This window comes from Muntiacus reevesi, chromosome 2 (assembly GCF_963930625.1).
Source record: "Muntiacus reevesi chromosome 2, mMunRee1.1, whole genome shotgun sequence".
NCBI lineage: Eukaryota > Metazoa > Chordata > Mammalia > Artiodactyla > Cervidae > Muntiacus > Muntiacus reevesi.
This window is the reverse complement of record NC_089250.1, coordinates 259,234,138-259,260,363: the sequence shown is the minus strand read 5'-3', so window position 1 is coordinate 259,260,363 and position 26,226 is coordinate 259,234,138. Positions and strand designations below refer to the sequence as shown.

At 38.1% G+C, this 26,226-nt stretch overlaps 1 protein-coding gene and 1 pseudogene across 1 annotated transcript; both read left to right on the top strand.

The window, feature by feature from the left end:
* Positions 1–24,291, top strand: ZNF585A (zinc finger protein 585A). The gene is made up of 5 exons (XM_065925796.1): positions 1–80; positions 2,627–2,821; positions 10,380–10,506; positions 14,378–14,470; positions 15,879–24,291. The coding sequence occupies exons 2-5, from the start codon at positions 2,744–2,746 to the stop codon at positions 18,215–18,217; spliced, it is 2,637 nt and encodes an 878-aa protein (XP_065781868.1). The 5' UTR covers positions 1–80; positions 2,627–2,743; the 3' UTR covers positions 18,218–24,291.
* LOC136161266 (large ribosomal subunit protein uL24-like) lies at positions 7,976–8,417 on the top strand (annotated as a pseudogene).
* Positions 24,292–26,226: the final 1,935 nt, after the last annotated feature.

Genomic DNA, 26,226 nt, shown 5'->3' with positions numbered 1-26,226 from the left:
TGTGTGGGGAGCTTTTTCACACTTACTTCCGAGAGGTGTCTGTGGTGATTTTGGTTGGTCTTGATTAGGAGTTCTGTGAGGTCAGTGATGGAAGGCTTGTCCGTGGAGTTAGTGATGATGGTTTTCGGCTTCAGTGGTGAGGGGGTCGGGTCTGTGGCGTCTTTTGATTGATATCAAAGAGTTCAGTGATGGGCTTCTGGGCAACGATGAGTATCTTTAAGATGAGTGACTGGGATTTTTGGGCCCAGTGATGGAAGTCTGTGGTCAGTGGTAGGGCTTGGGGAGTCAGCATGGGTTCTGTCATGAGCTTGTTTTCTAAACATTCACAAGCATTTTCCTTATTGCTCACATCTAAGTGTTTGGGGGTTTTTGTCTTTTTTTGAATTTCAAGTTTCCATAGATGTCATTCATCTTTTACGGAAAAGCAATGTGTGTTCTTTAATAATTATATTGTTTCATAGCGAATTAATTTACATATTATTTTCTCTGCTTAATTATTTACCGAGACAGGTAAACTCACATTGGAAAGGTTATTTGTCCTCTTGCCCTTCTTTCTGCCAGTTTCTGGTTTGTATATTTGAAACTATTATTAGGAACAGTTATTTGTATTTTTAGTAATAGTTGTACCTAAATAACTCAAAAGATACTGTAGCCATTTAAGCACCCACCACTAATTTATAAAAGAGCTCATTTTCCAAAATGCTTTCCAGCATTTTAAAAAAAGCTTTTACAGTTCTGAGGGAAAAAATTATATCTAATTGTTCTAATGCAGTCGGCCATCTAAATTTCCTTTTCTGTGAATTTGCATGTCCTTTATCACTTTTTTAAAATCTATTTGATTGCTAGTTTTTGTTGTTGTTGTTGTTGTTGTTGTTTTACCATTAGGGATAACCTGTCATCACATATTGAAAAATTATATATATATATATATCTTCATTTTAATTTTTAAGGTGTATCTTAATGTATAATCAAATATTTGTTTTTTCTTTTATAGTTTCTGGGTTTTCTCTCATTTTTAAGTGTATCTTAATGTATAATCAGAAATATTTGTTTTTTTCTTTTATAGTTTCTGGGTTTTCTCTCATTTTTAAGTTAGATCTCATTTATAAGTTAGATATTTATAAGTAAGATCCCTTCTACTCCACCAGAATGTTATACAAATGTATTCTCCTAAAGTTTATTTTAATATTCTTTGAGGTTTTTTTTTTCCTTTGAGGTTTTAAAAATGTGTATACTTCAAGTACTTGTTCCTGTTGGAAATCAATCTAAAGTATAGTGTGTGATGGGGATCTAGTTTCTTTTGTTCCAGGTGGATGGCCAGTTACATCAACACCACTTATGCAATGAATGTCTTGTGTACATTCAGTTGAATGTCACATACATAAATCATTGTCTGGTCTGTTGTTTTCCTTGCTTTGATTATATTGTTTTTATATTGTTTTAATATCTAATAGTGCATGGTAATTGCTGATATTTATTGCATACTGTTTCAGGGAGGTGTTGAGTGCTTTACAAGCACCATCGCATTTAATTTTCATAATTCTATGAGGTAGACACTTTCATTCTTATTTTTGAAACTAAAGCTAGAATAACTTCTTCATTTTCTCATAGCCAAAAAATAGCTGAGCTGCAATTCACATCTTTAGTACTGTTGCTCTGTATCTCCTGTTTTTCCTCATATTTTACCATAAATAACTTATCACAGGATTTGTTAAATTTTCTGTCCTCCACAGAGTGCATGTATGTTCAGTTGCATCTGACTTTGTGACCACACAGACTCTAGCCCACCAGGCTCCTCTGTCCATGGGATTTCCTAGGCAAGAATACTGGAATGGGTTGCCATTTTCTCCTCCAGGGAATTGTCCCAACCCAGGGATTGAACCTGTGTCTCCTGCATTGGCAGGTGGTTTCTTTACCACTGAGCCAACTGGGAAGCCACAGTGCTTCTACTCCACAGTGCTAGTTCTCAAAATATGGCTCCTGAAACAGCAATATTAGCATCACCTAATAGAAATGTTAGAAATGCAGATTTGGGGGCCCTGCTATGATCTGAATATTTGTTCCTCCCAAATTCATATGTTAAAATCCAAATACCCAAAATTATGGTGTTAGAAGATGGGACCTTTGGGGAATGATTAGGTCATAAAAGTAGAACCCTGGTGAATGGGATTAGTGCCCTACAAAAGAGACACCAGAACTCCCTACAAAAGAGAGCTCCCTAGCCCCTCCCACTATGTGAAGACACAGCTAGAAGGTGCTGGCTTTGAACCAGGAAGAGTGCCTTCATCAAAACATGATCTTGCTGGCACCTTGATCTTGGACTTCCCAGCTTCCAGAACTATGAGCAGTAACTTTCGGTTGTTTATAAGCTACCCAGTTGGTGGTATTTTGTTAGAACAACCTGAATAATCTGAGATGGGCCCTATCCTAGACCTGCTGAATCAGAAACTGTTAGAGTGTGCAGATTTTTAACTGTATTACTATTTTAACAGACCCTCCAGGTGATTCGAGTGCACACTCAAGTTTGAGAACCACTGTTCTGTGGTGTCTGGCTCAGGAAACTACACCTTGGAGTTCCCTGGGAATGTTGATGTGATGACTGACCATGTGGACATTATCTTTCCAGGAGCCTCTGGACTAGATCTTCCTCCAGACTTCACCTTACCACTCTTCTGCGGCTCTGCTTGAGTTTATATGTGCACCAAACTTTAGTTTGCTGAGAGAATAAAGGTTGAGACCCAGCATGACTATGCCAGCTAATCGGACCTCTCCCCAGAAATCTCTGGGCCTGGCTCCAGAGGAACGTGGCGGCTCATGTGAGGTGAGGAGGAGGAATGCCAGTGGGTGGAAATTCATTCTGGGAGTAGTTTGATCTTTACAATAAGGTTTTGGATAAAGATCATACCTAAAGTTATTCCCAACCTTGTTTTTGGTATTTGTTTCATTTTGTTTACTACGTAACCTTCATGTCCCAACCAGTCAATGATAGTAAAAGAACTGAAAATTATAAATATAGATTCAGAAGTCAAATGTATTAACTATTCACAGCAAAACGATGCTCAAAAATAATCTTGAAGTGAAAAGTTTAAGTGAAAGTTGGTCACACAGTTGTGTCTGACTCTTTGTGATCCCAAGGACTGTAGCCTGTCCGGCTCCTCTGTCCACGGAATTCTCCAGGCAAGAGTACTGGAGTGGGATGCCATTTCTTTCTCCAGGGAAAAATAATCTAGAGAAATAATTTATCTCAAAGAAATAAAATGTAAATTGCAGATGAAATGGGTATATTTCTAGGAACATATTAACTTTCCAATCAAATCTTTAATTACCATTTACTATATTTTCCCTTGTAGGTATTATGACTTTTATTTTTAAAATTCTACTTTAAAAAATAAATAAAAATAAAAATACTACTTTTAATAAGATTGAGATTGTCCAATGCCAATTTTTCACAGAATGTTTTTGCTTTCAGAGAAAACTTTGTTTCTGTGTTACTTTTTCTTTCTTTACTGAGATCTGCCATTTTTTTGGTAACAATTAAATAACAATTTTTTAACCTGTTTTTCCAGAATTTATTCCTTGGACTCTTATATCCCTATTTACTTAATTAAGTTGTTGCTTGTTTTAGTGAATTCCTTGAATTCATGGTGAATGTGTTTAATTGTGTGGCAGCTTATTTCTAGCATGTTCCTTTACATCTCTTTTCTCTTTCATTCTTTTTGCTTGTAGTGTCTTTGTACGTTAGATTTTTATTGTTATCTTTAAGTAAGGAGATCTTTTTCCCTGGACAGATTGTTTATAAGAAGCTCATTTGGTGTGGAGTCAAAGCCACGGATATGACATCTTTTTGATTCCTTATTTAATTATTGATGGCATAGGGCTCAGGGGCCAGGGTTTGGGTGTGAAGTAGGTTGTGAATGTGCAAGTGTATTAAAGAGAAAGATTAGAGCATATATAGCCTTTTCAAGTATATAGGGGACAGTTTCAAAGAAATGATAATGTTTTAAGCGTCCTAAACAGAATAAATACATTGCAAAGAGGCAAACTAGAATCTTTGAAGACAGTTAAATGAAGAAACAAAAAAGATAGCTTTTAAACATCATAATTTTAGACATTAAAAACTAAGAGCATCCTTAAAAAAATTTTTTTGTATTTATTTATTTTTGACTGTGCTAGGGCTTCATTGCTGCCAGCGGGCTTTCTCTAGTTGTTGTGATGTGTGGCCTTCTCATTGTGGTGGCTTCTCTTGTTGCAGAGCACAGGCCCTGGAGCACACAGGCTTCAGTAGTTGTGGTACACAAGCTTAGTTGCCACATGGTATGAAAAACCACAAGTATCTTTAATACTTTCTCTGTCCTGTCCTCCCTGCATGCTTATTCCCTCCTCTGAATTCAGTGACCTGCTTTATACACATTAGTACAACTGAATCATCTCCATACTAGCTCTGTATCCATCTGCCTAGTATCCCTCCTTGTATATGTTTTATCACCTAAACCTCAATATGTACAAAATTTATTAATTCTTGTCTTCTTCCCCCAGCCTCCACCTCTAGTCCTTAAATTCATCTGTGACCTTAGAATCTATAGCAACACAAAACTGATAACTGAGAGTTACTTGAGTCCCATTATCTCATCTTCACACTTGGTATCAATTTTACCTCCTTAATAATTAATATCAATCTGTTCTATAGCCTTACTACAGCCTTACTTTAGGTAAGTAAGAAACTTGTATTCTCCCACCTGAATTATGCAGTGGTTTTCACGACTTATTTTCCAGTTTTGCTCATTTCAGAATGTTCTCTTATGAGAATAATCTTTCTCCAATATATTTTTTCAACTTTTATTTGTTTTGAAATAATTACAGATTCAAAGAGCATTGCAGAATATAATACAGAGAATTCTTCCATAAATTCCAGTTTATTGTGGTGCATAGTTATTTTTATTCATTGCTGGATCCAGTCTGCCAGTATTTTGTTTAGGATGTTTACATCTAAATTCATAAAAGAGATACTGGTCTGTAGTTTTCTTTTTGGTACTGTCTTTGTCTTATTTTGGTATCAGGATAATAATACTGACTTCATAAAATTAGTTGGACTTAATTAGAAGGGCTTCCTCCTCCTTTACTTTCTGAATGGGATTATGTAAAAATGAGACTAACGCTTCTTTAAAAATTTAGTAGAACTCTCTAGTAAAACTATCTGGGCCTGGAGATTTTAAATTTTGATTTTAATTGAATGGTTGTGGTATTATTGATTTATCTATGCCATAATGTAAGTTTTGGTACTTTGTGGTTTTTGAGGAATTGGTCCATTTCTTCTAAATTGCTGACTCTTACCAGCATAGAATTTTTGTATTCCCTTATTTTTCTTTTAATGGCTGCCAGATCTGTAATCATAGTCCTGTTTCATTCCGACACTGGTGATTTGTATCTTTTTAATCCTTGATTACTAGGTCAGTTAGCAAGATTTAGCAATTTTATTTATTTTTCCCCCAAATAATACATTGTGTGTTATTGATTTTTCTCTAGTTTTAAAAAAAAATTTGTTTTCAATTTCATTGATATTTACTTACTATTATTTTCTTCTTTCTGCTTGCTCTGGGTTTATTTTGCTTTTCTTTTTCTACTTTCTTGAGGTAGGAATTTAGATTATTGACTTGAGAACGTTCCCCTTTCCTTTTTCTTTTTTTAAAATTGATGTAATTGACATATCCCACATTAGTTTTATGTATACAACATTATTCAATCTTTGTGTGTATTGTGAAATGGTCACCACAATAAATCTAGTTTTCATCACACGTAGTTACAGATGTTTTTTTTGTGTTGAGAACCTTTAAGATATTTATTAACTTTCACAAGGCAGTTATATTTCTAATCTTTTGAGGAACTTCCATAGTATTTTCTGTAGTGATTGTACCAGTTTACATTCTTCCTGTAGTACACAAGGATTCCCTTTTCTTCACTTCTTCGCCAACACTTGTTATTTCTTGTGGTATTTTTTGTTTCTGTTTTGTGGGGTGGGTTTTTTTGATAATAGCCATTCTAACATGTGTAAGGTGGTATCTTATTGTGAATTTAACTTGTATTTCCCTGATCATTAGTGATGTTGAACATGTTTTCATATATCTGTTGGAAATCTGTATATTTTCTTTGGAAAAATGCCTTATTCAGATCCTCTACCCATTTTTTATTTGGATTGTGTGTTTCACCTTTTCTATAAATTCCCCTTTCAGCATCTCACAGATTTTGATATGTTACATATTTTTTACCAGCCAATAAACATAAAAATTTTGATTTAGTTAGTAATCAAATAACTGTGAAGATAATGCATTACCATTTTTGCCCAGCATGACAAAGATTTTAAAAGGACAGCACTTAATGGTAATAAGAGATAAGAGGAGTTGATATGTAGTATTTTTCATTTTCTTTCAGTTCTCTGTATTTTCTAAATTTCTTTTGAGGATTTCTCTTTGACTTGTAGTTTATTTAGAAGCATGTTGATTGATTTCAAGATATTTTGTGACTTTTCAGTTTTTGTTACTATTTTCTAACATAATTCCTTTGGAGATTTTTCTGTTGTCTTTCTGTTACTGATTTTTAATTGTATTCCATTATTTTCAGAGAACAACTTTGCATTATTTCAGTTCTTTCCAGTTTTTTGAGATTTGTCTCACAGCCTAAGATATGGTCTGTCTTCGTCATTGTTCTGTGGGTTCTTGAAAAGAATGTGTATTTTTTCTTTTGTTGGAATATCCTATAAATATTGATTAGATATTGTTTGCTTTTCTATAGCATTGATAATACCCTCTCTGTTATTTCTGCAATTTGCTGAGTGTGGGATGTTCAAGTTCCTATAATCCCTTTTTTAAGTGTTTATGACTCCAGGTGGAAATAAGTCATTCCTTCAATTATGCATTTCCAGACTAGATTTTTTAAATATAAATGATCATGTTTAACAGAGAAGGCAATGGCAACCCACTCCAGTACTCTTGCCTGGAAAATCCCATGGATGGAGGAGCCTGGTAGGCTGCAGTCCATGTTTTTGTTTTTTTTTGTGTGACTTTACTTTCACTTTTCACTTTCATGCATTGGAGAAGGGAATGGCAACCCACTCCAGTATGCTTGCATGGAGAATCCCAGGAACAGAGGATCCTAGTGGGCTGCCATCTATGGGGTTGCACAGAGTCGGACACTACTGAAGCGACTTAGCAGTAACAGCAGCAGCAATAGATCATGTTTTTAAAAAATAAAAAATTTATTATGAAAAAAAATGTAAACATATCCAAGAGTAAAAAGAATAGTATAAGGAACCCTTGTATCTATTATACTGATCACTCAGCTTTAGTAGTCATCAATATTCTGTCATTTTATATTAACTAAAGTCACCCTCCTCCCCAACTGCCAGATTATTTTAAATTCCAAAAGCCATTTTATCCGTGAATACTTTGTTGTATATCTTTTAATATATGAGAATTCTCTTTTTTTCCTTTTTGTTTAATGTAACCATAAAGCCATTATCACACCTATAACATAGCGACAGTAATTTCTATATATCATCTAATATACAGTTTTTATTTGAATTTCTCTTAAGATCCCCTGGATGAGGAAATGGCAACCCACTCCAGTATTCTTGCCTGGAAAATCCCATGGACAGAGGAGCATGGTGGGCATGGGGTTGCAAAAAGTCGGACACAACTGAGCATGCACACAGACATACATACAGACATGCCATATATCTTTTTAATGTTGGTTTGCTTTAATTAAGAGCCAAACAAGGTCCATAAATTGCACTTGGTTAGTATAACTCTAAAGTCTCTTTTTTTTGGCGGGGGGGAGTTGGGGAGCACTGAACCCAGGATCTCCGCAGTGAAAGCTCCAGCTTCCAACCATTGAACTGCCGGGGCATTCTCTTAGTCTCTTTTAATAAAGAAAAGATTCCCCTCTTCCCTTCTGTGGCCATCACTGAAGCACCAGCAGCCAGATGAAGTTCAGTCCCTTTATGACTTCTGACCTAAGCAAGAATCGAAAAAGGCATTTCAGTGCGTCTTCCCACGTTTGCAGGAAAATTATGTCTTCTCCTCTTTCTAAAAAGCTAAGACAGAAGTACAGCGTTCGATCCATGCCCATCCGAAAGGATGATGAAGTTCAGGTTGTGTGAGGGCACTCACTACAAAGGGCAGCAAATTGGCAAAGTAGTCCAGGTTTACAGGAAGAAACACATCATCTACATTGAACGAGTGCAGCAGGAGAAGGTTAATGGCACAGCTGTCCATGTAGGCATTCACCCCAGCAAGGTGGTTATCACCAGACTAACACTGGCCAAAGACCACAAAAAGATCCTCGAAGGTAAAGCCAAATCTCACCAAGTAGGAAAGGAGAAGGGCAAATATAAAAAAGAAACAATTGAGAAGATGCAGGAATAAAGTCATCTTGTCTACAGCTTTCATTAAAAACTATTAAAATTAAAAAAAAAAAAAAGATTCCCCTCCATATTTTTTTCTTTTGTGATTTATTTTTTGAAAAAACAGGTCATTTGCTGCCTTCTGGAGTTAGCTTATGTTTTAGTCTTGATATTGTTGAACATTTTCCTCTATACTTCACATTGTTGTTGTTTAGTCACTAAGTTGTGTCTGACTCTCTGCGACCCCATGGATTATAGCCTGTCAGGTTCCTCTGTCCATGGGATTTCCTTGTACAAGAATGTTGGAGTGGGTTGCCGTTTCCTTCTCCAGGGAATCTTCCCAACCCAGGGAGTGAACCCTGCCCCCCATCTCCTGCATTGCAGGCGGATTCTTTGCCCCTGAGGCACCAAGGAAGCCTTACGTACGAATAATTTGTTGGATCTAGAGGCTTAATGAGTTTCAGGTTGTATTTTTCTTTATTTATTATATCAGGAGGCACATAATACCTGGTTATCTTTTTTTATGATGTTAAAATTGTTGATTCATTGCAGATGTTCTTAGCTCATTCATTCATTTTAAACTTCAGCCTTTCACATGAAACAGTTGAGCAACCTTTAATGATTATTGTCTAAATCTGTTATTTCATTACAAATTATAAAATGATGTTATTCTGATTCTATCCTAACTTCTTCATTAATTAGCCAGAAAGCATTTTGTAAGGAACTGTGCCTCATCATTTATTTGGTTATTCTGCAATACAAAAAAATTTTAATATAAATCTGATTAGCTTAATTACCTTTACTTAAAGTGGAAAATTCATACTTGTTCTATGAGCAAACTGTTTTTCCCATAACCACCTTCCTGGCATGTCATATGGACTTCTCTTCATTTACACAGAGCTATTTGCTGTTCTCCAAATTCATCGTGTATTTTCCTATATGCACACCTTTGGTTTTGTCTTTTCTGGGAAATGACCTCCCTCACCCCCCCTTCCCATTCTGTTTTATACTTCTCATCTTCTAACTTAAATTCCTCAATTAATGTAAACTTAAACCCCCATGTAAAATGTATTTTTCCTTTTTGGGGACCTCAGTGTTTTCTACATGGAGATTTACTTTTTAACCCTTTAGTGAATTTGTAACTTTCTTTTTTAAAAAAAAAATAGGTCTTGTTTATTTTCCAAGTCTTTTAAGTTGCTAGAAGGTTAGAAACATAAGTCATTCATTTTTGTGTTTCCAGGACTAGCATAGTGGGTTGGCCTAAATTGCTCAGAAATTATATTTTAGGTTATTCATCCAGTTGCTGGAAAACTACAAGAGAGCCTATTTCAATCTTCAGTTTTGAAAAGTGAGTAATTGACTGATCATAGTATAGAACAATAACAGAAATTCTTTACTGGACTTCTTTCTTCCATAAAATATTATGTAGAACTAGATATTTAATATACACTCTGTATAGACTGAAGTGACTTAGCACACACACATGCACACTCTATATGAAATATTATTTTTTAAATGTTCCTGGATTACACAAATATATGCATTTGTCAGAACTTCAAATGGTACTCTGAGGATTTGTACATTTCACTGTATGTAAGGCTTACCTTAAAAAAATGATAAAAACATGTCATATTCTACTTAATGATTTGCATTTTTGAAGTATTTAGAAGGAAGTATACTGGCACCTATAGTTTTTGAAATGCACAGAAAAGTAAGATGGATTGATGGATGGGTAAATATGTGGTAAAAGCAAGTAGAGTAACATGTTAGTGATAGATTATAAGTGGTTATATAGGTTTTACCTATATAATTCTTTTACATTTTCTGTATAAAATTTCATAATAAATTTTTAGGGAAATGAAGGGGGTGAGGCTTTAAAAAAAAGAGGTAAACTAATAACTACAAAACTCAAGTTCTATATTCCTAAAGTGTCTCCATCCTTCAAAGCTAAGTATACATGCTGAACAGGAATGTGCCCTTACAGGGATCAGTGTCCTTCAGTGACGTGGCTGTAGATTTCAGCAGAGAGGAGTGGCAGCAATTGGATCTTGATCAGAAAAACCTGTACCGGGATGTGATGCTGGAGACCTATAGCCACTTGCTCTCAATAGGTAAGCACAGTCAACTGGGTGTCTGAGGGAAGGTCTCACTGAGAGTGTTCTTATTCTCAGGTGCTGAATGCTATGAGACATCTGACTTATGTGATGGTTTTGCCCTTATTTGTCCAGAATTCTTTTTCCCTTTTGGACACTGTGAATATTATAGTTGACTCTTGAACAACACAGGGGTTGGGGCGCAGACCCCTTGCGCAGTTGAAAATTTACATATAACTTTTGACTTTCCAAACACTTAACTACTAATAGCCTACTGCTGACTGGAAGACTTACCAGTAACATGTGAAAGTGTTAGTCCCTCAGTTGTGTCCAATTCTTTGTGACCCCATGGACTGCAGCCTGCTAGACTCCTCGGTCCATGGAATTCTCCAGACAAGAATACTGGAGTGGGTTGCCATTCCCTTCTCCAGGGAATCTTCTGGGGTCGAACCTTGGTCTCCTGCATTGCAGGCAGATTCTTTACTGTCTGAGCCACCTGAGAATCCCTACCTATTGGGTTTATGTTACCTATTTTATTTATGTTATTTATTTTATTATAGTTTTATTTATTTTATTTCTGTTATATACCTATTTTATTTATGTTACCAATAACATAGTCAATGTATATTTTGTATGTATTATATATTGTATTCTTAAAGTAAGCTAGAGAAAACAGTTACCAAAGAGGCACTTACAGTAATGCAGTTCTTGGAAAGCAAAGTTATAAAACAGTAAAAAAACTAACACATTATTAATTTTATGTTAAATATCACTCACCTTATGCCTATGTAAGAATAGTCTGTCAACCTCAGTATAGGTCTTATGCATGACGCTTTACATGATGAATACTTAGACAATGATGATGATGAAACTAAAACTCCTCATATAATTCTTATCAATAGATTTTCACAGGAAGACACATGCATATACAACAGATAAGTTTATTAACTGTATAGAACGATGAGTATTTACTGCTTTTTAGATGGAAGTAGATTATCATAAAAGTGTTCATCTTCATCATCTTCACATTAAGTGGGCTTAGAAGGAGGAAGAAAATAAATTGGTTTTGCTGTCTCAGAGGTGGCAGAGGCAACAGAAGTGGGGGAGGTAGAAGAGTTGAGGCTGGAGAAGCAGACACACTCAGTGTAACTTTACGGAAATACATCATAACTTGTCTTTTTCGCTTTTTCGTTTCTCTAAAAATGCTTCTATACCATACCAATCCTTCTTCCACCGTTTGCTTTAGTTTCGGTGCCCATATCATAGAAAGGTCCATGTGGTAAGAGAAGTCAGAAACAGTCTTAAGTAAGTGGAACCCATCTGCTAAACTGTCTCATGTCAGTTTGTTCTCTGGAGCTGCTTATTTTGTCTGTTTCCTATCATCTGGCACTGATTTCGAAAGCCCTCACATTTACCAAGCCTGTGGTGTGATGTCTATTAACTCTTGAATTTCTCCAAGATCCATATCTTCAAATCCTTCACACTTTCACCTCCACTTTTTTTGCCTTATTCTCAATGTCTTTCATGATTTCCCTGATTGGTTTGACCGTAAATCCTGTAAAGTTATGCACAGCATCTGGACACAGTTTCTCTGGCAGGAATTTATGGTTCAGGCTTGATGACTTTTATAGCTTTTTCTATAACAAGAATGGCATCTTCAGTGGTGTAATCCTTCCAGCCTTTCCTGATGTTTGTCAGGGTTCTCTACATAGCATTGACATTCCTTTCTGAGGACTATCATGTGTAATAAGCTTTAATGATCCTTGTGACCCCCTGATCTAGAGGCTACATTAGTAGACCACTTTATCACCTTTGGTATTGAACTCATGGGGTTCTGGGTGGCCAGTGACATTGTCCAATATCAAAAGAACTTTAAAAGGCAGTCCCATACTGGCGAGGTACATCCTAACTTAAGGGACAAGCATCAGTGGAACCAATCCAGAAAGAAGTTTCTTGCTGTTCAGGCCTTCCTGTTTTACAGCCAAAAGACTGGCGGCTGATGTTTATCTTTTCCCTTCAAGGCTCGGGTGTTAGCAACTTTATAGTAAAGTGTTGTCCTGATCATAAACTCAACTGCACTTGCACAAAACAAGGGAATTAGTTAGGATTTTAGTTCCTATCTTAATTCCTGGTGCTTACTTCTTTGTCTTTGGTGGCTTCCCCCCCGCCCCCGCCCCAGAATAGAGCACTTTAATCTGCATTAAAAACTGGTTCAAGCAAATATCCTTTCTCCTCAATGATTTTCTTAAAGGCATCTAGGAACTCATGTGTTCCCTTTTGGTCAACAGAAGCCGCTTGTCCTGTTATGTTTTTTAAAAGCCAAACCTCTTTCTCAATTTATCAAACCATCCTTTACTGGGATTATATCCTCTCTCTTTAGGCCCTTCACCTTCCTTTTGCTTTAATTTATCATATAATTACTTTGCTTTTTCTCAAATAGTATTAGAGTTTCTAGATATACTTCTCTTACAGCAATTCTGAACCAAAATAAAAACTACATTAAAAAAAATTTATTTTTGGCTGTGCTGGGTCTTTGTTGCTGTGCAGGCTTTTCCCTAGTTGCAGTGAGCTGGGGCTACTCTCGTTGCAGTATGCAGACTTCTCATTGTGATGGCTTCTCTTGTTGCAGAGGGCATCAGTAGTTGCAGCACATGGGTTCAGTAGTTGTGGCTCCCAGGCTTTGGAGCACAGGCTCAATAGTTTTTGTGGCACACAGACTCATTTGCTCCACAGCATGTGGGATCTTCCAGGATCAGCAATTGAACCTGTGTCTCTTGCACTGGCTGGCAAATTCTTTACCCTTGAGCCACTTCCTATGCAGGGAAGCCCAAAACTCCACTTTTAATAGAAGATAAAAAAGTATTTCTTAAAAAGTGCAAGGTTTTTGTATCTTCTGGTTTAGCTACAGCAATGCTTTATGAATTTCGTTTTCTCTTTTTAGAATGGTTTTTATACTGAGTTTGTTTATCTTGAAATGGCTGGCAACCACAGCTTTAGCTTGGAAAATATTTTCAATAAAATCCATGTGAGTGGACCCATGCAGTTCAAAGCTCTGCTGTTCAAGGATTAACTCTCCTTTGTTCTCAGAGATACATGGTTAGTTTCCTGAAAAACAAAGCCTCATTGAACAACAAGACTTTATTGATTGGGCTCAGAAACACAATTCAGTTCAGTTTAGTCACTCAGTTGTGTCCAACTCTTTGTGACCCCATGGACTGAAACACAATTAGCTGGACCTTAAGCAATTCAACTTTTTCTTATAATAGCACTTAGTATGGCTTCCATGATATTCAAGGTTTATGGTATTGAGTGAACATGAAAAACTACATGACAACCCAGGGAGATTAATTTGTAGTGCTATGTGCAATTTACTGGAGAGAGGGATTGCTCATGAAGTGATGATTAGGGTATTTTAAGTGGATAATCACAGCACTTAAACTTACTGGAATAGCAATAGGAGGTAGCTACAAAATTATTACAGCAGTACAGTATGTACTACAGTTTATGCAATTATAATTTACTACTGCATCTTTACATTTGTCTGCATTTCTCTGGACTGCAGATGTTGCCATGTACAGTTATAAGTTTTTGTGTGCATAAATTTTGATAAATTTTAACTTTTTAGAATAGATTTGTGTATACTTTATGGTGGGCTTCCCTGGTGGCTTAGACGGTAAAGAATCTGCCTGCAATCAGGAGACCCTGGTTTGATCCCTGGGTTGGGAAGATCCCCTGGAGAAGGGAATGGCAACTTACTCCAGTATTATTGCCTGGAGAATCCCATGGACAGAGGAGTCTCGTGGGCTACAGTCCATGAGGTTGCAAAGGGTCAGACATGACTGAGCACAGGCACAAGCAAGCAAGACCTTTTATCATTTCTCATGAACAGGATATCAAGTTCCTGAAACCGAGGTTTTCATGTTGGAACAAGGAAAGGAGCCATGGGCATTGCAAGGTGAGGGCCCATATCAGAGCTGTCCAGGTGAGTGAGAGTGACCCAGACTGATGGGACACAGGGGAGTAAATCTCAGCCATCTTGAGAAAGGCTGGCATCTTTGAATTGCTGTTAGTATGACTCTCTGGAAGGTTCTGGTTTTTTCTTTTTTTTTTATTTCTTGAGAGCCTTTGACATTGGCCTCTCAAATAACTAACTGCCTTCTACATAAATGCCTTTGTCAATTCTAACTATCTTCTCCCTTGGCTTTTTGGCCTCTGGATCACATGCCAATCTGCCTCAATAAATATTTTCTTTTTTTCTTGGTTATGCTTTCTCTTTTCTTTCTGCTTTCCCATTGTCTGAGATTCACTCTTTATGTATTCAGCTGTTTGTGGATTTGCTTCTTTAAAACTTACTATGTGTCACACACTCCCACTCCTGCTTGTCCTCTCTCATTTCTTCTTTTTTTTTTTTCAGTTCTACCAGTTGATTGCTACCAACCCATCCCCCTCCACCCTTGTGCACACATGCTCAGTCATGTAATCCCATGGACTTCAGCCCGCCAGACTCCTCTGTCCATGGATTTTTCCAGGCAAGAATACTGGAGTGCCTCTCTCATTTCTTATTGTGAGATGGTTCTAAACTTTATCTCCAGTCATGCTCTCTTCGTTTTCTCCATAGTCACTGACTTAAGATTTCTCACTTTCCCATTCCCTATGCCTTTCATCCAACTGATTACTTAGGGCTGTCACTTAACTGTTAGGAGTATCTTTCTGACTTTTCCTTCCAAAATTACTTGAGACATCATACTGACTAAGGACTCTCTGCCTGGCTGACTGATTTTTGAAATTGCTTTATTTCTGTACTTCACAAGATGAGGTTTGAGTTTGATCATGTCTTCATTTAGGATGCACTATCATCATCAGTATGAGTTAAGGATTGTCTATAATTTTTTTTTTCTATTTATTCCTTTTTTCTTCTTTTGCCCATACTCATCTCACTTCCCATCACAAGCAATTGTTTCATATGATAGAAAGGTATTTTTCAGTTCATACATCATCTTTTAAAGTTTAAAATGACTTGGGGTATGTATTATCAATTTATATAAATGTTATTGTGCTGTATATCTTGTTCTTTGCCCTTTTTTCACTTCTGGACATAGTGAATTGAGTTCATAAAGTTTATTCTCTAAATAAACTGAATTCTATCCCACAGTGTTTCCTATCACCCCTGTCACCAAGTCTACTAAGTCATTGATTCACCTTCATCACTCTTTTCATTGTGTTCAACTTGGATGAACCATATGAGCCTCTCATCTTGCCTTTGCTAGCTGTTCTTTGAGCTAAAATCATTCTCCTTTGAGAAGGAGACTTTGGGTTTCAAACCTCAAAAACTTTCTATGTTGAGAGGGAAGGTGATGCTACAAATGACGTGTTGTTGTATTTTATTCTAGAAGAATTGTGGCAGATTGGTGACCAGATAGAGAGCTATCATCAGAGAGAAAACAGATCTTTAAGAAATGTGACTTTCATCAAGAAAGTTTTGACAATACAGAGGGATTATGCATATAAGGGCATAAGAAAAATAATTCATGTGAGCCGAAACATTCCTTCCCCAAAGAGACCTTATCATCAATGTGACTTATTTGGAAGTGCTTTAAGCTATAATTTAGATTTATGCAATCATAATAGAAACAGTGGATCAAAGAACATTAATAAGATTACTGAATATAGTAAAATTTCCTCCTATACTAAACAAGAGTGTACTCCAAGAGGAGAGAAATTACAGGACCATAATCAATGTGGAAAAATTCTCAGCTATAAACAACCACCCTCTCAACATCAGAAAATTCATACTGGGGTGAAATCTTATGAATGTCCTGAGTTTGGAAATACCTTCACTCAGAAGCCACAACTCAAGGTACATCTGAAAGTTCATACAGGAGAAAAACTCTATGTATGTATTGACTGTGGGAAGGCTTTTGTACAGAAGCCAGAATTCATCACACATCAGAGAACTCATACTCGAGAGAAGCCCTATAAGTGCAGTGAATGTGGGAAAGCCTTTTTCCAAGTATCTTCTCTTTTCAGGCATCAGAGAATTCATACTGGAGAAAAACTCTGTGAATGCAGTGAATGTGGGAAAGGCTTCTCTTATAACTCAGATCTTAGTATACATCAGAAAATTCATACTGGAGAGAGACACCATGAGTGCAGTGACTGTGGGAAAGCATTCATACAGAAGTCCACACTCAAGATGCATCAGAAAATTCATACAGGTGAGAGATCCTATATATGTATTGAATGTGGACAGGCTTTCATCCAGAAGACCCACTTGATTGCGCACCGAAGAATTCACACTGGAGAAAAACCATATAAATGCACTAACTGTGGGAAGTCCTTCATTTCCAAGTCACAGCTGCAGGTACATCAACGAACTCACACAAGAATGAAACTGTCTATGTGCAGCGAATATGGAAAGGTTTTCAACAGTAATTCCAACCTCAGTACACATAAGAAGGTTCAAATTAGAGAGAAATCTTCCATATGTACTGAATGTGGTAAGGCGTTTACCTACAGGTCAGAGTTGATTATACATCAGAGAATTCACACCGGAGAAAAACCTTATGAATGTAGTGATTGTGGAAAAGCCTTCACTCAGAAGTCTGCACTCACAGTGCACCACAGAATTCATACAGGAGAAAAATCATATATATGCATGAAATGTGGTCTAGCCTTCATCCAGAAGGCACACTTGATAGCACATCAAATAATTCATACAGGAGAGAAACCTTATAAATGTGGTCACTGTGGGAAATCCTTTACTTCCAAGTCACAACTCCACGTGCATAAACGAATTCACACAGGAGAGAAACCCTATATGTGCACTAAATGTGGGAAGGCATTCACTAACAGATCAAATCTCATTACACATCAGAAAACTCATACAGGAGAGAAATCCTATATGTGTCCTAAATGTGGCAAGGCCTTCACTCAAAGATCAGACTTGATTACACATCAGAGAATTCATACTGGGGAGAAACCTTATGAATGCAGTACATGTGGAAAAGCCTTCACTCAGAAGTCACACCTCAATATTCACCAGAAAATTCACACTGGAGAGAGGCAGTATGAATGCCATGAATGTGGGAAAGCCTTCAACCAGAAGTCAATACTCATTGTGCATCAGAAAATTCATACAGGAGAGAAGCCCTACGTGTGTACTGAGTGTGGGAGAGCTTTCATCCGGAAGTCAAACTTTATTACTCATCAGAGAATTCATACTGGGGAGAAACCTTATGAATGCAGTGATTGTGGGAAATCCTTCACCTCCAAATCTCAGCTCCTGGTGCATCAACCAATTCACACAGGAGAAAAACCATATGTGTGTGCTGTATGTGGGAAAGCCTTTAGTGGCAGGTCAAATCTCAGTAAACACCAGAAAACTCATACTGGAGAGAAGCCCTACATCTGTTCTGAATGTGGAAAGACCTTCAGACAAAAGTCAGAACTGATTATACACCATAGGATTCATACTGGAGAGAAACCTTATGAATGTGGTGATTGTGGTAAATCATTTACTAAGAAATCACAGCTCCAAGTGCATCAGCGAATTCATACAGGAGAGAAGCCTTATGTGTGCACAGAGTGTGGAAAGGCCTTCACTGACAGGTCAAATTTGAATAAACACCAGACAACACACACTGGAGATAAACCCTATAAGTGTGTCATCTGTGGGAAAGGCTTCGTTCAGAAGTCAGTGCTCAATGTGCATCAGAGTATTCATACTTGAGATAAACAGTCTGAGAGAAACCTCAGTGAGATCAGATCTGATTTTATATTATGAAATTTGTGCAGCAGAAAATATGCATATTTTCTTAAGTAGATATGCTCCATCAGAATGTCACATATTAGTATACAGAAGAGGACTTCTGAAAGGGCCCTGAAAGAGAGGCCCTTTTCCACATTGTCACCAGCCTCAGTAAACCCTAAGGCATTTATACTGAGAAGGAACTTTGTCAACTTGGTACATCAGTGAATTTTTCTCATGAAAACTGTAATGGAACACTGTTACCAAATTCTGCACTGGAAACATTATGTGAAGTCATGTTAATGATAACCCTGTTTACTGTGGAATAGGTAACATGCCAGTAAGTTGAATGGTAGAACAACATAATATATATGATAATAATAAGCCCTGAGTTCTGTGAGGTGTTTGTTGCAGAACACATTGTCTAACAGAATTTTGGGTGACATTCTTCTGCTGAATCTAACATGGTCTTGTCTATCCAATTCCCTATTGCATATTTTTATCAAGAAAGGCATGCCACAATGAAAAATTATTTTTGTATACAGTTGACTGCCCTGTTATCCTCTAGCACCCCTCGTTAGCTATCAGTAGATGTCTTCAACTCCCATACAGCACATTGTCTTCTGACTGCTATAACTGCATTATGACTGCCCATTCATGCTAAACACCGTGTCTGGTGACTACCCTTATCTCCCAGACTTACTGACCCTTAATTACCCTGCAGCATAATGTCCTGTAAATTCCCATTACCTTCAGGAAAGCTTCTGACATAAGAATGCTCAGGTCATCTCAGTCAACTCTTCACCTCAGTCTCCCATTTGCTGTCATAGTTCTTCCAGCTCATTTGCCTTCCTTAATGACTTGCCCTTTATAATGACAGTAACGAACCACTAACTCATAAAAACAAACCTCAACATTACCTTCACTGTCTTCTTTCTATCCATCTTCATTCTATACACTCCACAAGGACCTTTTCCCCCATGTCCCTCAACCCATCAAATTAGGTCCTGCCTCAGGGCCTTTGCATTTACAGTGTCCTCTTCAAAGAGCACAGTTCCTCATTATATCTGTGTGCTTTACTCCTTCATGTCTTTCATCTAGCAGCATCTCTTTGCAGAGGCTTTCCCTGCCTGTCTGACTTAAAATTCCATCCCTTTCCTCTTCCTCCTTTATCATTCTCCATAACACTTAACATAACACATAACACTCCACAGTACCCTGTATTTTTCACTTGTTTGTCTATGGTTCCCATTCTAGAATGTTTTTTTTCCCATTTTGTTCACCATAGTGAACTTAGACCCATGCCTAACATACAGCAGTCCTTCCATGAATGCACATTATAGAGTGTTGACCCTGCTCTTCTCACGATTTCCCTTTGATGCTTTCTATGTGTGTGCTGTGCTCAGTCACTCAGTCATGGCCAAGTCTTTGTGACCCCATGGACTGTAGCCCACCAGGTTCCTCTGTCCATGAGACTTTTTTTCCGGCAAGAATACTGGAAGGGGTTGCCATTTCCTTCTCCAGGGCATCTTCCCAACCCAGTGATCGAACTCCCATCTCCTGTGTCTCCTGCATTAGCAGGCATTTTCTTTACCACTGAGCCACCTGGGAAGTCCGGTGCTTTCTATATTGCAGCATAAGATGCTGATAGGAAGAACCAACTTACCTAATACACAGCAGGTTTTTTCAACCTCGGTCCTTCCTTCCTGTCCCAAAAGTTGTAACATCATTGTAAACCTTTTGGTCTGATGCCAACCCATATAAGCAAAAGAGAACTGAGGCACAGGAAATCAGTCCCACATAGATACTTGATATTTCAAGATTCCCTTCAGTGATTCTAAAATACCTCAGTCAGCTCCAAAGTGATCACAAAAGAGCATGCTCATTCTGTCCAAGCATTCACAACCCTGCCCTACCCCAGTTGCAATTTGATAGGGCCTTGCCTACCTCATAAGCTGATGTACAGACCTGCTTATCATGCTCTGACAGGTCTGCCCAAAGCTGCTAATATGGAGAGACCAAAAGCAGAGAGAGGGGTTGCCTTTCCTTGGAAGTCAGGTGGGCAGCCTAAGACTAGGGCAGCAGTGGCCTCACAAATGCATGCAGAGGTTCTGATTGAATGATCAGCTGTTGGGTGGCCAAACTGGAACCAGCAGAATGGTTCCTCCAGGTCAGTGAGGAGGGCAATAGCTGGTACAGAATTGTTCTCACCTTTGTGAATAGCAGCATGGGGACTGAGAATGGGGATAGAACCTAGTTGAGGGAGCAGGACTAAGGATTCTCATATAATCTCCAATAATCAAATTGGGCAGTGATTAGTGGCATATCCCATTACCTTAATGATTAGATCTTCTTTATCTCACTGCTTCACAGTAACTGAACCCACTATCTTAGAACAATATCCGGTGACCCACTACCCCCTTTTACTGCATCCAGTATCGCTTCTGGGGCTTCACTAAATGTTTTGTGACCCAGCATTATCCCCCAACTGGGGACAGTGTTTGCTAACTCCTCAGGAGAGTGTCTGGAGATCTTGCCATCATCCCCTTCTTAATCCACAATGTCTGGACACCATTATCCTCCTTTTACCTTATTCCATCACTGTGTCACCTCTTAACTAATTCCAGGAAATAATGTCTGTAGAGCTTCCTCATTACATCTTCCAGTTAACCCCCAGCATAATGTATATTACTTTGCCCCGTTTGTGAAACAGTCTGGTAACCTCCATACTCCTGATTTATTCCCATTTTCACCTAAATCATGACTGATGACCTCTTACAACAATTCTCAGAGTAGGAAACCATAGTATACCTCACCAAATCCAACTTTTAATATTATCTCCTGATTCTTTCATGACACCTCTATCCGGATGGCTTTTGTTTCCCTCCATTAATTGTCCCCCATAGTGATGGTGACAGTCTTCCATTACCTCACACAGCAGTGTTTGTAATCATCCCTAACACAGTATGTGGTGATGCCCCCAATACTCTCTGAACATTGGTGTGTTCTGTTCATCTGCTTCCCTATCCCCAGGTAAGGGCAGTGACTGATAAGACATCATAGACTTCACATTATCCATCTCTGTAGGACCCCCATTAACAACCCGTACAAAGTCTTTTGATGACCATTGCCCACTAATACAGTATCTGTGGACTCTTCCATTAAATCCTGGTAATACCTATTTCCCTATTTGCCCCCAGTAACATAGTGTCCACTGGTTCCCTGTTGCTTACATTGCTTCATCAGGCCACTTAGTGTGGCTCCTGCAAGTCCCCCAGCATTGCTTCTCCAAGTCCCTACTGTTTGCATGGACAGGAACCCTGTGGGGATGGAGAAGGGATGAGGAGAGAGTACTAGCCTCATACACACTGTCCAGGGACTTGTTGGCCTGGAGTAGACTGGGGAGGATCTGGGGGCCCCAGGAGATCACATACTGAGATACCGACTTACTGCATGAGGAGTGATGCAAGCAAAATAGCTAAAGCTGTCAACATGGATTAAAATCCTGGTGCCAACCCTGATACCCAGTAACCTCCCCTGAGCCTTGATTGCTTCACCTGTAAAATAGATTTACGGAAGATGAAGGGATTTAATATGGTTCACATGAGGGGAGCAGAGCTAGTGGAGACCAATGAGAGTGTCCCTGTTGTTAATAATATTACCAGTTATAAATGGACACAAGACCAACCTCTGAATGGCTGTACCCAAACCTCACAGAAGGAAATGTATGTTATTTTATAAATTACTTTCAACTATTTCTCTTTTATATTTACTGTAACATAGTATCATAGTGCTGCTGTGCTGTGCTTAGTTGCTCAGTCCTGTCTGGCTCTTTGTGACCCCATGGACTATAACCCAGCAGGCTCCTCTGTCCATGGGGATTCTCCAGGCAAGAATACTGGACTGGGTTGCCATGCCCTCCTCCAGGGGATCTTCCTAACCCAGGGACTGAACCCAGGTCTCCCACATTGCAGGCAGATTCTTTACTGTCTGAGCCACCAGGGAAGCCCAAGAATACTAGAGAGGGTAGCCTATCGCTTCTCCAGAGGATTTTCCCGGCCCAGGAATCAAACTGGAGTCTCCTACAATGCAGGTGGATTCTTTACCAGCTGAGCTACTTGGGAAGCCCAATGTTATAGTACTGAGGTATTTTTAAAAGTTAGATTTACTGAGGTATCATTTACACACAGTAATAGTCATTCTTAAAAGTGTACAGTTCTGAGAGTTTTGACAAATGCAGCATACAATCAAGGAGTCAACACTACAATCAAGAAAACTGTTTCTTCACTACCCTAAATTCCTCCCTATCCCTTTAAAAAATTATGAGTATTTCTTTCTTAAATGTTCTTTTTTTAAGTGGAGTATAATTGCTTTACAATATTGTGTTTCTGCTGTACAACAACCTGCATCAGCTGGTATGTATACATATAGCCCCTCCCTCTCATCACCTCAGCTCACCCCTCTAGATCATCACAGAGCACCAGGCTGAACTCCCTGTGCAATACAGCAGGTTCCCACTAGCTATTTTACACATGGTAGAAAGGTCCTATCCCTTTTTGATCAATCTATCTACTCCCAACCCCTCGATATTGCTTACCTGTTTCCTGTTTCTATAGTTTTGCCTTTTTCACATGTCACGAATGTGTGTGTATCCATATAAACATGTAAGTATGTATCTCCTTTTGAGTTTGACTTCTTTCATTTAATATATCTGGGATTCATCCATATGGTTGTATGAGATACAAATGAAAGTATGATGATGAAAAGACACTGGACATAATTTAGTCATCAGGAAAATGCAAATAAAAACCATGATGACATACCATTACGTGCTTATTAGAATGGCAGTGAATAAATAACATAGTACCAAAAGTTGGCAAGAATGGAGAGCAATAGACACTTTCATGTATTGCTGCAGGAATGATACCGAGTAGTATATCCACTATGGACAAAAGTTTCACAAGTTCTTATACAGGTAACTATGTACTTATCCTATGACCCAGCAATCCCACATCTAGGTTTTTACCATAGAGAAATGAGAAATTAACGTATGTACTTGAATGTCCATAGGAACTGCATTCATAATCACCAAAAGATTGGAAACAACCTAAATGTCCATCAATGGGTGAATAACTAAATACAGTATGGTACATCTATGCAGTGGAATACTACTCGGCCATAAAAAAGCTGAGTTAAGACACAAGCTCCAACATGAATGAATCTCAGAAGCATTATGTTTTACTGTATGATAAATTATGTTTGATAAAAGATTATTTATTAGAAATTAGATGATAAATATATATAATTATATTTGTACATTAGTTATAATTTTATATTGCATATAATATACTATAACATTGTATATAATATAGTATACTGCAATATCTATTATTGTATATTCATATTACAATTAAAATTTTTATTTTATATGATATATAATATGTACTATATGATTATATATTAGAATATGTAAGTTTTTCTATTTTGCATATCAGTCTTTCACATAGAATTTTGGTTATTTGTATTTTTACAAGTTTACATTTAATGTTTATAGTGTAAAGTTATAACTATAATAAAAGGGGGCACGGGGTTGGAAAACCCTGAAATTGTAGCTGGTCACCATTGTTATTATCTGTCAACATGCCCATTCTGGCTGCTCTTAACATCATGGAAGCTCATTTCTCTTTGGGCCTTTGCCTGGCTATGTTCTCTGAGACTCTGCTTCCCCTGTCTCCATGAAGCTTGCTGTCCTCTCCTTGTTGGGAGAGTTTACACACACACCACTGTGTATGAAGTAACACACTTCTTGGGGCCACTCCCTATTTTGTACTATATTTGTGCTGCAAGTACCACCCTCTGACCTAATATTAAGTGTTTCTTTTTTTGATTTATCATTCTTCCCTCCCCACTGGACCATAACCCTCATGATGTCAGGACTTTGTCTTCCTCCTGCTGTGTCCAAGGCACACAGCATGGCACCAGCACAAAGTAGAGACTCAGTACAAGTTTGTTAAATGGATGGATGAATAATAGCAATAGTACTGAGGTTGACCAAGTCCTCCACACAGAGTGAACTAAATTTGTGGGGAGGAAGGAAAGGATAGGAGGGCGGGTTGGATCAAACCTGTGACCTCTGCATTGGCAAATGGATTCTTATCCACTGTGCCACTAGGCAAGTCCCAGAATTACTTTCTGTTTCAATGCAAAATCCTCTTTCGGGATGCCTCACATAGAGTGGGGTGAATTCATTCTTGGATCTTCTTGGTCTTTTTATTCCTGTTGTCCAGTGACATCATCTGCAATAGGAACATTTTTGTTTCATTCTTAAATATGTCCAATTTTAACTCTTCACTTTTTCTTATTAGCACTTAATCTCATGGCTTCTACTATTTTTCATTAAGTCCATCCTAGGGAATTCCCTGGCGGTTCAGTGGTTAAGACTCAATACTTTCACTGCCATGGCCCCAGGTTCAATTCCCAGTCCCTGGTCAGAGAACTAAGATGCTGTGCAAGCATACAAAAAATAGAAAAGATTAATCACCAAGTATTCATTACCCAGATCCAATGATTATCAACACTTTCCCCACTTTGTGTTAAGAAAAATGATCAAAAACCCGGAAATAAGAAAACTATACTGTGTCATCCTGTGTGCCTTTTCAAAGTCATACTAGAGCATGGTCTAACAAACCCACCCAAAGTCTAGCAAATCATTCTTGAGAAAGTTTTCCTAAACCCAGCACTGTTTGCATTTGGGGCCAAATAACTCTGTTGTACCAGGTTGTTCTCTGTATGGTTGAAAGCATCCATGGCATCCACTCCTCCCCCTAAACTGTCTCCAAAGATTGCTTAATGTTCTCTGGGGATTAAAACTCTACCTGCTTGAGAACCCACTGCTCTGGTAGAATGTACCCTTGTTTGGGTCACTTTTTACTAATTAGGATGCAGACTACTACATAGATAAAATGTTAACTTGGCATTTGGTACATTTCATATATTTGTTCTATATAAACTGATTCTCTGAAGAAAAGATAACCTTCAAGCTTATGGTTTTATTGCCATATAGGACATTAGTTTTATATCTATCTAACTTTGCAGTCTTATTCCAAGATTCTTTATTCCACTGACTATATACCTGTGTGTGTGTGTGTGATGCTGTCGTTTCTGACTCTTTGCAACCCCCTGGACTGTAGCCTGCCAGGGTCCTCTGTCCATGGAATCTTCTAGGCAAGAATACTGGAGTGGGTTGCCATTTCCTACTCGAGCGGATCTTCCCAACCTAGGGATGGAAACTACTTTGAACCAAATCAAACCTACTTTGCACCAAATCTCCAATCCTGCTAGTTCCCTCATTAATAAATTAAATGAATATCTGTACGAGTTCTAACTTTCTGAAAGTTATACTTTGAGACTTGTATCACCAATTACCACCACCACCAACACCCCTGACTCAAGACAGGACAGGATGGGGTGTGGTCTTCATTCATGCCAGGCTACTCTCAAGATCTATCTTGATCCAGGAAATAGGTCACATTCCACCTAGATCCAGAACAATCTTCACTTGTGCAAGGGCAAAAGCCTATTTCTGCTCAGGCCAAGGCATAGTTCTTTCTGCTCCAGAGTAGGGAAGAGCTATGCCTCCTCTTATGCCAAACTTGCATTCTGGTATCCTTTTATTTTTATTTTTTTATTCTTTTGATGTGGACCATTTTTAAAGTCTTTATTAAATTTGTTAGAACATTGTTTCTGTTTTATGTTTTGGTTTTCCGGCCGCAAGGCATATGGGATCCTAGCTCCCTGGCCAGGGATTGAACCTGCACCCGAGCATTGGAAGGTGAAGTCTTAACCACTGGACTGCCAGGGAAGTCCCCTGGCATTCTTTTAATTGATGACAGTGTAGAAGGTCACCATATCTGGTTCAACAAGCTGAGACCTATCGCCCTAGGGAATAAATAAGAGCTGATGGTCATTACAGGCTAGGTTAACCCAGAGCC